At 48.0% G+C, this 13,748-nt stretch overlaps 1 protein-coding gene across 1 annotated transcript; it reads left to right on the top strand.

Moving 5' to 3' along the window:
• The first annotated feature begins 400 nt into the window (after positions 1 to 400).
• On the top strand, positions 401 to 13,437 carry asb18 (ankyrin repeat and SOCS box containing 18). The gene is made up of 6 exons (XM_036540766.1): positions 401 to 620; positions 3,193 to 3,483; positions 7,090 to 7,357; positions 10,211 to 10,715; positions 11,221 to 11,334; positions 13,252 to 13,437. The coding sequence occupies exons 1-6, from the start codon at positions 401 to 403 to the stop codon at positions 13,435 to 13,437; spliced, it is 1,584 nt and encodes a 527-aa protein (XP_036396659.1).
• Positions 13,438 to 13,748: the final 311 nt, after the last annotated feature.

The following is a 13,748-nucleotide window of genomic DNA, read 5'->3' as shown; positions in this document are numbered from 1 at the left end:
ATGCATCACTTTTGGTATTTCAGAAATGGCTGATGGAAACATTGCTCTTTGCATTCCTTCTGCTTGAATTAATTCCAGGAATATGTCCACATTCAAAATAGATAACAATAAATCTCTGAATAACTTGAATAATTTTGGTAGCCCCCCCAAACTGTAGTCTGTTGAAGGCAGGCTGGCATTGGGGCTAATGTAGGATTACAGGTCTGCAATCCATTTGGCTGAGCATTGATACTCCCTGAGAAAGGTGATCCGTCTCTAGCCTGGCTGTGTCTATCTTTAGCTGAGGCAGAAAACAACCTCCAGCAAGCACCAGAGAAAGTGTTGAATCATGAAAGTTTGTCCGAACAGTCATTTAGAAACAGGGAAGTTAAACAGCACACCACGCTCGGCCTCCCAGAGCATGCGGTGTCGCAGGGCTAGGGCCGACGTCACACCCGATCATCCGGCGGACTCAGACTTTGTCAGGCGACTGAAGGGGGTGTTGGCGGCAGGCGACCATGAGAGCGTGGAGGCGCTCCTCAAAGCTGCAGCGGGGGGGAACCCAGACGCCACGGTCGAGCTTTCAAACGACGACTGGATGAAGGACCCCTCAGTGCAGCTGCCCCCGGCAGTGCTTCTGGGTAAGTCCGGGCAATGTGCTAGCCACCTGTGTTTGTGCATCAGGTCCATCCATTGGTCAAATGGTCCACGAATCAATAATGCTTGGTTTGCGGATGTTTTGAACAAGCAGGAGAGTGACATGAGTAAGGCCAACATGACGTTCAGTGACGCCCGACTCCTGTAGCATCAGCCAGCTCTTGAGCAGACCAGCCACTGTTGACAAACATGAGTCTCAGAAATGTGATGAAAAGCCCTGCCTCATTTGACTCTTGCTGTGTCACTGGGGTGTGACCCTTCAGAGACTTGACCAGTGATCCCACTCATTGAATTACATTGTTACAGTTGTTCCCACTATAAGTAGCTTGTTATACTAACTGTGCAATAGTTTTTACTGGGACATCTGAGGGTCTCTATTAAATTTATAGCCAGCTCCTGCCACAGGTCAGAGGTCAATGCTTATATTTTATCCTATACTTTACATCTGCTATATGTCTATTAGCTGACAGGCTTCCATATTTACAGACCAATGCAACAGTGACTGATTTAAAATTGCAAACCACACTACTCAGACTCAGCTAAAATGGTAAACATGCCACAGAGGCTACATTATCAGGTCAGTGATGATTAGCGGTGGAAAAGAAAAGCTTCATGAGCCATCATCTCCAGAATGGCTAGGACTACCGTCTGGTTAGCCCTTCTAGTTCTTACTCAATGTCAATGATAATGTGTCTGTCAGGCCCCAAGATGTTAGAATGGACAGTGCAGTGCCAGATGAAGGGATTGACTGAGGACTTTAACCTCATGTTCTGGGAGACATGAACAGGAGACAGAAGAGACTGCTATGGTACTGAGTGAATGTCCAGAGACACACTCAGATGAGGAGCTGGGCCTCGTGAACTGTTTGCAGGTCGATGAGGATCCAGGTGTGGAGACACTCTGTGCCCAGGGCCGAGAGGCCTGAGAGAATGGGAGACAGAGGGCCTCTAGAAGGAGTGTGAGTTCAGGCTGAGGGGATGTACCATCACCATACTTGTCACTAACAGATGATTTCACTGTCAAAATCAGTATTCAAGACAATACTGGATATGCAATGATTCCTATATTCCATCATGTGAACATTGATTTGAATGCGTGACAGTTCCCAAAATGAAGAAAAAAGGTTTTATTCCCTGCCATTTTCAGGAAAGAGTCCATAAACCAGGCATAATTCTTTGATGTTATTAATTTTTCTGCCTGAAACTATGAGTTCATCTTTAGTCTTTAACTCAATGGAGAAGCCTTCGTTCTATAACTGGACAGCATGTGCTATGCAAACAAAATCAATGAAAACTATCAATGAAAACTCTTGAACCTGGGCCACTGTAATTAAACGCCTTTTGCTTGAAAAAATCTACACTAAAGAATCTGGAGATGTAAACTTAGTAGGTACTAACAACTGTAAATCAAAATGCATTAGAAACTCCTGAGATGGACAAACTGTTTGACCAATGGTAGCTCAGTACTGACAATCTTCTAAAAGTTGCGATTGGAGGAAACAGGCCTTGAGATAGTAGTGCCCATTATTTTCACAGTGATTCACTGACTGGGGGCTTCCACAGTAACAACATTTTGACTGACCATAACCTTTGAACAATGCCCGTTCCCTTATTGTAACAGGTCTAATTTGATTTTTTTTTTTTTAGTATTTGTACCAAGAAAGTCATAATGTCATGTCATAAGGCGACACTGCAGTTTTGGTTAAATCCAAGGTAATTAAATCTGTGGTAATAAGGTGACTCCAGTATCTGGGTATCCAGTGTTCTGCATGAGTTTCTGGGGAGGACATCACCCTTTCTATCAGGATAGAAAGAGAGGGGTGCATGGGTGAGGAGAGCAGAGGTCCTGCTTCTCGGCCTCCTGCAGTTGTGCTCCCACTCGTGAAAAGCTTCAGATGTCACAGCCTGCAGTAATGAAAACAGTGACTGACACTGTTCTGGCACTCCACTGCCTCCCATACCCCAGACCATCAGGGTTTTGTTTATCTCCTGACCTCATCGGCCCGGCTGAGCCATTTAGTGACAAGCATTCACCCGTCCTGTAAGTGGAGACATGGGAATGTTAAGTACCCTCTGGGATGTGATCGCGGATAACAAGCCTACCTCGTGGTCGGTCACATTGCTCAACACAACAATGCCATCCGCCATTGTTATTGTCACGTCTGTCCGCTGCTGTTCCACATTTAGCTGCGCTGCTGTGATGATATCACAGGGAATGTATTTTAGGCTAGCCTGAATGTGGCCTGGTTACAGATACTGACCTGTTTGCCCTTTGCCTGGCTAGGCACACAGACACAGGGGCCGGGGTGTTTTAACTGGCCTTGATCAGGACCAGCCTTGTGATTTGAAGCCAGGTCCCAGTTGCGTTCCATTCCAACTATAAATAAACAGAAACAACAGGCAAACAAAGGGCATAAATAGCCCCCTGCCGCAAGCCGACAGGTAAGAATCCACCGCCACCTGGAGCAGACGCCATACCCGAACCACCGCTGACACAGGCCGGCCATTCCCACCATGCTCTCCCAAAAGGGCACCTCGGTTGTCGCCTACCCCCCAGCCATGCCGAGCGGGGCGCATGACGCCGTGGGGGACAGGGACGGGGGCGGGCGCATGGAGGCTCGAGGCCGTGGCTCCGCCCAGAGGGCAGGGAGGGAGAGCAGGGATCCCAGGGAGAGGAGCCGGAGCTCCTTCAGACAGCCCGGCATGGCGTTCCCCTGCCCGCCCACCCTGGACGCTCTGCTGGCCCGCCACTGGAAGGACCTGCAGGACGGCTTCTCCGACCCCGATGAGCTCAACAGGGTGCTGGAGTTCCAGAGCGATGAGCTGCGCTGGACTTCCAAGAAGTGCGGTACGCGATGGGGAGGGAGGCGGGGCCCGGACGTGAGTTTATTGCTTCCTCGTTAATCCAGATTTGCATATAAACTCGAATACGGAAGCATGCAAAATCAGGGCTCTGCTTGGACAACAATGGGGGGGAGGGCCAGGATGAGCGGTTACAGTCAGCCATGTCATTAGGCGTACTGTTTAATTGTATAATATGCTTGATAGAAACATGATTCATTTGTTTTTCTTTCTTGATGGAATGAACTACTCACTGCCAGGAGTTTCCCATTCACTGTTTGCACAATATAATAATATTTCCATCCACCCAGTTCAAAGTGCATCACAGTGCATGCACATGACAATAAACATGGATATACAAGGGTACAAGTAGACTTAAATAACATAAGATAAATAGATGTGACAATAGAAAAAAAGAAGATAATAAAGTAACCCAGGTAGTATATTAGATAAGACAGAAAAGAACAAAACAAAGCAATGGCAGTTAAAAGCAATAGAAATGTAAGGAAATTAAACACACTATTAATAGACATAGAGTTAAGACAGATCAGATGCTAAAAGCATGTTTAAGACATGTTTAAGATATTTCTTTAATTTGAGTCCACCTGTACAGCTCTGCTGTGTCCAGGCAGTGCATTTGATAGTATTCCCTGTATTATCTGCACGGGAGAAGTTCACTTTGGTATAAGTATAGGACAAACCCCATGTATCTGAGTACTATGTGGTTTTGAGAAAGGCATGAGGCAGGCTACTGGAGTTCTCTCTGGGGAAATAGACTCATCACTGATACTGTAGATCACTGGTGGGGTGGTGAAAGCCATCCGTTGTGTCAGATGCAGGAGTGTGGAAATATTTTCAGCATATTCTGTCCAATTTACATCTATCAAAATAACCCGTCACACCTATTAGCCTATCAGAATTGATATTCCCACAACACGTCACATTCTGGCATGAAACTGCAGAGTTTGTGGATTAATTCATTTCCCTTGTGAGCCCCTGCTTCCATCACCCCTCACTAAATCCAGGTGGTTTCACACCTGAACACCTGTGCCGGGTTGTGCAGGCAGGCCCTCTCTCCGCAACCACAGGCATATGAATAGGTGACCCTGGCTGTCAAAGCGCCCACACAGGGCGATGGGGTCACATGATGCTAGGCCCTGTCTCTGAGGCAGCCGTGGAAAGGACAGGCCACTGAAAGATTAACTACGCACACGTTTCTCTCTGTATGAAGGGCTCTGGGGGAAAATGTGAGAAATAGGAGTGAATATTTCATGAAAGAGTGAGGCTTTTTTTCTTTTTTACTCGAGCTTCTGTAGGTAGCAGATCATGTGACTGCCATTTGTCACCCCGTGTGAGACAGCTAGAGAGGTGCGGCTGTAGACTTCAAAGCCCTTTCCCCCCTGCACCGGGTCCCTGCGTTCCCCCTCCAAAAATCAGCACGCTCCTTCATAGCTTTCATGCTTTCCTTTTCTTCTGCCCCTGTCTCCAGGCACTGGCTGGGGTTGATGTATGCTCACACCGTGTAATCCTAACCTGGAAATAAATCACACCTCTGAAAACAGGGAAACAATGTGGTCCCAGGATCAGCTTTTGATGTTCACCAGGCGTTCACCCAATGTTCTCTCTCCGACCGCTTGCACACTCTCACAGCCAATTCCAGAAGAAGCCCTCTCCTTTAATAAGATCTTATTCAGAGGTCCCCTGTAACATTGTCCCTTGTCACAATGCTCACAGCGTTTGTTGTGATTTAGCAACACAACCAGGGAGGGTTGCATGTGACAAGGATGGCGCAGGAGCAGAAAGTGCCAGACAGGAAGCCGTGGAGGATATGCAATTAGGTCACCTCTGAACTTCTTGGAAAGTGAATTACCCTTGAAGCACAGTAATAGGGTTACAGAGGCCGATAACAGTGTGAGACAGAGAGAGAGAGAATGGTCCTGACCACATGAATTCCAGGGCGCTGGGTTACACAGTGCTCAGCTGAGTGCATCTTGTGACCCAGGAATGCTTGGCCTCTTGCATCCCCTCTGGAGCCAGCCCCAGCTTGGCCGCCCTTGTCTCTGCACTCCGAAGCCCTGCTGCGGTCTTGGATTAACCCGCCTCGGCAACAGTGACCCCCACCCCCAAAACAACAGCGAACAACTGTTTGGGAGTCGCTTGTTTTGTCGCCAAGAGATTGCAGGTTTGAATCCCACGGCGGGGTGCTGCCATTGTACCCCTGAGCGGGGCGATTAACCCGAATCGACTCAGTAAATATCCAGCTGTGCAAACGGATAATGTGCAAAATGCAAGCTATGAAAGTGGCTCTGCAGAGGGAGTGTCTGCTGAACTCGTAAATAATGTAATGCTGTTGCACGCCATCCCAGCACGCCCTATGAGGCAGAGATCACCCATCAACACCCATCACCCCATGGGCTGAGAGATCAGTACCATATCTCAAATGCATGTTGAGCAGCCAGTGGAATCCAGCACAACATCAAAGGCTAAATATAAGCCACAACAGGGGGGCAGTGGCCAACAGAAGTAGAACAATGGGTTATTAATAGTGGGACAATGAACTGGAGCGGGACAGTGGAAATTCAGATGGGGTCTATATAAGCGCATTCCTGGGCTCCAGAGCCTCATTCGAGGTTCCTGCGGATGGGAGAGAGGAGGAGACCAGGGGAGATGCTGAGGACTCTGCGCTTGGAGGACCTGTGCTCCACCGTGCGGCTGGACGAGGCCCGTGGGCTGGCGGAGGAGCAGGCCCGGAAGGCGGGGCTGGGGGAGGCCAGGTCAGACGACAGGGCGGTGCGGCTCTACTGGGCCGTGGTGACTGGGGACGTGCGTGGGCTGAGGGGGCTCCTGAAAAGGAGCTACGTGGACGTCGACGTGCTGTACGACATCAGCCGCGAGGAGCTGCAGTGGCAGGCCAAATCGTCGGCCAGCTTCGGGCCCTCAGGTAACGCGGGGCCCGGGCGGCAGAGGATCAGGATGAAATGGACAAACTCAGGCAAACCCATCTCCTCCCACTGCCTCCAAACCATGGGTCCAGAGGAATTCAGAAGATGTTATTATTGGTTGTGGACAACACTATTCTGGCTCATTTCCTTGAGTGTGTTTTGTGGAATGGTCAATGTCTGATAAACCTGTGTGTTGAGCAAACATGCGCATGCAGCATCCTTTTGAAGCTGAGTGGGTGAACGTGCATGTTTTCAGCTTTCAGTTTTATCCCTTTCAAATGGATTCTTCATATATACCTGGGTATCAGGCCTCATTTTTGTAATTAGAGATTTTTTGTTAGCAGAAATCAACACCTAGAGTCAATGACAAAAAGTATATCCCTCTGTTGCAATATATTTTTCATTCGGAGAGTCCCATCACCAGATGTTGAATGCCAGCACCTGTATGTTCAGAAAGAGCTGGTTTTAGCCAGGGGATGACGTCATATTCTGTGCTGGATCCATATGAGCCCAGCCTCACCATGGGCTTCACTATGTGTGTGCGGAGACATAGCTACAAGTACCAGTGAGTCTGTTCAGACTCCCCAGCACTGGAATTGCAATAAAGTTTTGTGCTGCCCAGAGGAATGCTGGGAAATGTGGTTCTGATGCCGTGCTTGCTGCGGTTGCAGGTCTGTGGTCGCTGGAGTACAAGCGTGAGCTGACCAGTCCCCTGTGCATCGCGGCGGCCCAGGGCTACACCGACTGCCTGCGGTACCTGCTGGAGCACGGGGCGCGGCCCAACCTGAGCGCGGGGGGCAAGACCGCCCTGCACGAGGCCTGCGAGAACAGCAACACAGAGTGTGTCGAGCTGCTGCTGGAGCACGGTGCCAGCCCCGCCCTGTTGAGTGAGGATGGCTTCTCGCCCCTCCACCTGTGCAGGACGCCCCAGTCCCTCCGGTCAGTTCCCCCCACTCTGTCCTCACCCTCACCTCTCCCAAACCTCATAGCTCATTCATTCACCAGTCATTCACCTCAGTCGATTCCATACCACACCTAACACCCCATTTGCCACATCCGACTCCTCTATCAAACCCAACTGTGGTAGAAGCTACCAGCAGAAAGTGCTATCCCTTTTTACCTTGAAGCAGCACACTCTGTTGACTGCCTTTTTAAAGTCTTTAACTGTGTTAACTGACATTATCCAGAACAATGTACATTGCTTGACAGTGTCAAGTAGAAGATACCATTTCAGAATAATGAAAAGGAAACCTTATGTCAAAAGCCAATACACTATCACTGAAGCTATGAGATGCGCCTTTAAAATAGCAACTGGTCCCTGGTGTCACATTTTTGAGCATTTGTTTGCTTAGCATGTACTCTTACCTGGGGTAAGACACATGCTTTCCATGTATCCATGTTATATGGCCATATCTTTACTGAAGAAAGCCAGATATGACACAACAATAGGGCCTTGGTGGCTGTACCATGTTGTCATTGTACTTTTTGCACATACTTCAAAGCAGGACTGTTCAGTTTTTCAAAATAATTGTGATTTTGAATCCTCTTGCCTGTGAAACAGACTTACCGTGTCATGTTATGTCAGTAAAGTCCTTCAATGTCCAAGGTGATCATTTTTAGTTTTGATTCTTTTGGGTTTTTGTTTGATGTGTTTTTGTTTCAGTTTGAGGCAAACATTATTATTCTGTTGAATTCATTGGGTTCATTGAAAATGTGTAACTAAGCATTTCTGTAGATTGATACTGGACAGTATTGAATGTTGTTTGCGATGCTGAAAAAAAATTATTTTGATCTGACTGAATATTATTGCCAGCAGGTCTGTCAACCAGCAATTCAAACCGTTTATAAATGTAGTGATCTCCACAATAAAACAGTGGCAGTAAGCATGGCAGAAATAAGTACATGTTTGTCTTAAGCAAGTAAGAAAAAGAAAAGTACTTCTGAGACGCCAATATGCTAGAAATGGTTAGATGAGCATTCTCAGGTCAAGCAATGGTATCAAATATGTACAATGATCAGATTTGTTCTGCTAATGAAATGTGCTTCACGCACAGACCAGGGAATCGCTCAGAGAGAAAGCGAACTGTCGAACGGGGACATTAACATCGGAAGTCATGCTGTGATCTTTGTTTCATGGCCGAGCGTCCAATTCCCTGCCGCCTTCTGCGCGCCGTCACACGTCGGCGGTGTTCTGCGTCCGATCGCAGCGTGAGCGATGGGAATCAGGAGCTCATTAGCGCGCCGCTAAGCTGAAACTCGCTGTCTCCTCCGGCTCTAATGATGCCAGATTCACCGCGCGGGGGAAGTTCGGGCCGATTTATCAAACAGCGGTCTGTCCGCAGGTTAACTCCGCCGTTTGCTCTCTCTCCGAGGAGCTCCAGCCCTCCCCCTCCGAAACCGACCTATAGTTTTTGCACTCTTCATTTAGAACTCTGACCCAGCGCGACGAAGCAAGCCTAATTACAGTGTGCGGGTTTTATGGTTTATTTATCGGAGCTCAGTTTAATTCTGCAGGAGAGGGTGTGAAGGAACAGACCGCTGTAGACAGTCAGACGGCTGCTGGGATCAAAGACAGCAGCTCTCACAGCACCCTGCCGGGGCTCCACCAAGCTTTTACATCACACAGCTCTGATCTAACGGTACCCATCGGCAGGACACAAGTCCTAAATAGCATCTCACCATCTCCATCAGATTCATAGAAAAATGAAGGCTTCAACCCACCATTAGCACTCAGGATGATGATGATAATGACACTCATGATGGCGATGACGATGATGATGTATGCTCCAAAATCTTAATTTGACTATTCGTAAAGGAAAGGCACTTATCGTGGGTTCCTTAACGGACACAGATGACAAAAGAATGTTTGCTTACCTGTATGGAATCATGTCCCACTGAGTGCTGTACTCAGATCAGCAAGTGTCCCAGATGCAGGCTCTCTGTGAAGTATGTCCTGATCCTGTTCTTCCTAAAGGGCTGTACTCAGATCAGCATCTGTCCCAGATGCAGGCAGTAGTCTGTCAGATGTAGTCACACCACATACTGATCCAGGATGTCCTGGACTGAACCTGTTTGACATCACCGACTCTCACATTCCATCTGATGCGTTGTGCTGTATATGGGCTATTCCCTGTCCACTTCCATCCAGGAAGTTCTCTTCAGCATTTTACACAATTTTTGGACTGAATGCATTTCAGTACATTTATTTACTATATATATATTAAAAAAAACATGTCACTTACCTTAGACACAGACAAACCACGAGTGCACAGAGTCAAGAGCACACCTTCCAATTTGTATAATTCATGATTTCATTCAGTTTTAATATCAGTTTGTTGGTTAATTCCTATTAGTAGTTCTGTGCTTCTTTGTACCCGGGAGCAACATTAAGCACTCCTTCTAAACTGCTCGTTGAACTGATTGAGCTTCCCACAGTCATTCAAGCACTTAGTGAGAAATACAGTAACATACATGAAATACTACCTGAGTCATCTCTCCCAGTTGATCCAAACACTGAAAAGCTACATAGCTAGCTCACTAATCACCTAACTACCTACATACATAGATTGATTGATAGGTGATAGCTAGCTAACTGGGTGGCTTGCTTGGTAACTAACCAGTTAACTAGAAAGATAAATTGATAGATAGGTGATAGCTAGTTGGCTGGCTAGCTAGCTAGACAGATCAATAGATGGGGAATTGGTTTGACCCTGTATGAGTCAGAGAGCACAGGTGTGAGGTGTGGGTGTGTCAATCGCACCACCACTGATGGCAGCATCTCTCCCGCCACAGCTGTGCCAAGGCGCTGGTGCGCTACGGCGCGGCGGTGGACCTGCCGAGTGAGGAGGAGGGAGAGACGCCGCTGCATGTGGCAGCCCGGCACGGGCTCCAGCATCACGCCCAGCTCTATCTGCGATATGGCGCCGAGGTGAACCGGCGCAGCGGCTCGGGGGAGACCCCGCTGGTGGCGGCCTGCGCGGGTGCCCAGCGGCCCGACGTTGAGGGCAGCTACGCAGAGCTGTGCCGCCTGCTGCTAGCGTACGGCGCCGACGTCCACCTGGTCGACGGCGAGCGCCGCAGCCCCCTCCACCGCGCCGCCCGCAACGTCCAGCACGGCCTAGTGCAGCTGCTGCTGGAGCACCGGGCCGACATCAACGCCATCGACTACAACGGTGCCACGCCACTGTCCAACGTCCTGCAGAACGCCGTGGTCAAAGCCGAGCACCAGCCCCACCTCATTGTGCAGACGCTGCTCAACCACGGCTCCATCAAGGTGTGGCCCCTGGCACTTCTCAAGGTAGGCCTCCACCTCTGCCTCCATCCAGTTTAGAGTGTGGATCCATTACATTATATTGTTGTCATTTAACAGACACTCTTACCCAGAGTGACTTACATGGGTTACTGTTTTATCAACACAGAGGCATTTGCCACTTAAGTGTGTGCCCAAGGGTACAACAGCAGTACCCCAGCAGGGAATTGAACTAGCAACCTCTCATTTACAAGCCCTGCTCCTTACCACTATGCCACGCTATGGATCCTAGCTGCTCCCACCTGCCAGCTCTACAGTGTTGCTGATGAGATGGACCATACTTAAAAAGCAAAATCAGTAGTGTTTATTCAATAATGTAAGTCTTCATTTAACTCTGAACAGTGTCTATATTGTCCCACCTTTACACTTACAATGTTGAATTAACACTATTGTTTTTGCTTTGTATGATATTATGGTCTTTGTAAAAACAAAGCAGTCACTATACTGTTCCTGCAGTGTTCCTATATATAAATGGTGTGAATGCCGATTACAGGTGCTGTCTGCCTGCGCTGCGGCACCGAAAACAGTGGAGATCCTGTTCAACTCCTACACCCAGGCCACAGTCACATACAAGTGGAGGGACACCATTCCAGAGGAGGTTGTGCAGGTGGGACAGACGCGCCTCGACTCCTCCCTCTCAGACTCATATGCTTCTCAGGTTTCACTGCAGACACATCTTTCCCACAATCCAGCGAAACATCTCTACACTGTTCCCCAAACCAGCAGAGAAGTCCCAAAACTGCCCCACATCACAGCAAAGGCACCTTAAACACAGATATTGTATGCATTCATCAGATTCAACTTTCTGCACAGCACATTGAAAGTACCATCCTGTCATTGTTGAAGCTGTAAGTGTTATGATTTGCTTGATTTGTCATGAGTACTTGTGGAGAGGCGTGGTCTATAACAGTGCATCCATAGCTCTTATGGCAAAGCATGCAGCACTTGACCATTCTATCCCTAACCGGAGCCTTCTGGACAAGGAAGTACAGAGGGAGCGTCGGAGTGTAGAATACCTGTTCCTAAACAGTACAGCAAAACACAGCAAAGCATGTTAACCATGTTCCACTTCACTTGCTCTTCTGCCTGACGGTGCCCAGCCACCTGGTCCAGCTAGCCAATAGCCCCACCTATCTGACCATTCTCTCCTCCTCAGCCTTTCCCTCCCAAATGCCCAGCATCAGCCAGATGCAGACAGGTACAAGACAGTCGGGTTCTGTACAAGGCTCCTTCCTATTAGCAAAAGAGTTTTTCCTTGCCACTGTTGCCGTAGGCTTGTCCTTTGGAGTTCAGACCCAGGATCCCTGTAAAGCTGCTTTGTGACAAATTCTCTTGTAAAAATTGGTATACAAATAAATATATATAGATAAATACAAATTAAATTGCAGAATCACAACTGAGACATCACATAGCAATGGACACAGCACAGAGGAGACAACACTCAGGAGCAACATCCCAGAGGCCATGAGACAGTGGCAATTTTTTGTGGCGATTGTTGCCAGAAGCTCTAGCTGGCAACAGAATGAGCAATTTGAGCATCCGTGGATTGCGACTGAGAATATTGCAATCAATATTGGATTGCAACCAATGTTCAACTGAAAGAGAATCCTGTATCACCAACATCTTAAAATAATACCTCTTTAACATGAATATTAGGATCAATTAGAATGTAGGAGGCAGGTACAATGGAGCTATGGTAGTAACTCTACTGACACCACAGCACAGGAGATGTTTTGCCCACCATTTGGCTTATGACATTACACTCCCACACAAAGCTCTAGAGGTAGGGGCAGTTTGAGGGCTCATGAGCTGTGCATGCCAAGGATCAAAGGCTTCTGTGCTAAAACCCAGACAGCCAGATGGGTTGACTGCTGAGATTTTTAGCAATCAAACTTGTCGTGATTAACACGTTAATCTCAAAGGGAAAGGAACTTGGACAACCTGCACAAGCCTTAACACAATTTCAGCTCCAGACTCTTTATTCTATTTTTGTCCCGTTTGGTTGAAACAGTAATTAATTATGTCATTATCAAATAGCCGCTTCTTAAAAGCTGGTAGCGAGGCTTGCTGGGAACGTACACCAGATCTAATTACTCTGTCTGAAACACTTGTAGAAGTGCAGATTTTAGTGGTGCACAACTGTCTGACTCTCTGATGAACGTCTGGATAGATGAGTTCCTGCCTGTTTTGTTTGGATGTCCCTAATTCACCGTGTTCGGCGCTTGAGGACGTCAGGTTGTCCAGATTTTTCGGGCTTAGTGCTTCCTGCATGTTTAGTTCTCTGTGGTTGGTGGTGTGGTTGACTGCTCCCTATAATTACCAAAATTGTTGTAACCCTCTCAACATCTGGATTTGCAAATTTGGTACGTCTGAATGTTGGTGCTCTCCTGCTCTCCTGTTGGTGATTGCTGTCCTGTGGGTGGTTGGTTCATTTGAGTGTCTACTACTCTGTGATTGGAACAATCAGACATTGATCGCTGTTTATAGGTGTATAAATCAGTCGGGCTCTGTCTCTTCGCTCCAGATGCACCAGCCCTTCTACGAGTCACTCTTCGCCTTGGAGTGCAGACCCCGCTGCCTGCAGCACCTGTGCCGGTCTGCACTCAGGAAGCGTTTCGGGAAAGACTGCCACCTGCTGATTCCTCAGCTGCCCATCCCGAAGCCCCTGCAGCAGTACCTTTTACTAGAGCCGGAGGGGTTCCTCTACTAGGCCTGTCTGGGCACGCTTTGTTCAGGCCTCCCTTAGCCACTCCTAGCCGAGCTGTGCCCACATGGGTCAAGGTGAATGGGAAATGGCTTTAACTGTCTGAAATTTCATTACACTTGCACAGAAGTTATAGTTAATGTTGACAACACATTTTCCAGCCTGCAGAACTGTTACAATGCATTTAGGCACAGACAGACAGTTATGGCAACTAAAAATGCAGTTATGATTGTAAATCGTGTCTCAGAATGGCATGAACATGGCACTCGATGTGGGGTTTCATTGTCCCTAGTTCTGCTGCATTGCTTCACCTGCAG

The sequence above is a fragment of the Megalops cyprinoides genome, chromosome 11, assembly GCF_013368585.1.
Source record: "Megalops cyprinoides isolate fMegCyp1 chromosome 11, fMegCyp1.pri, whole genome shotgun sequence".
NCBI classification, from domain to species: domain Eukaryota; kingdom Metazoa; phylum Chordata; class Actinopteri; order Elopiformes; family Megalopidae; genus Megalops; species Megalops cyprinoides.
This window is presented reverse-complemented; position numbering and strand designations above follow the sequence as displayed.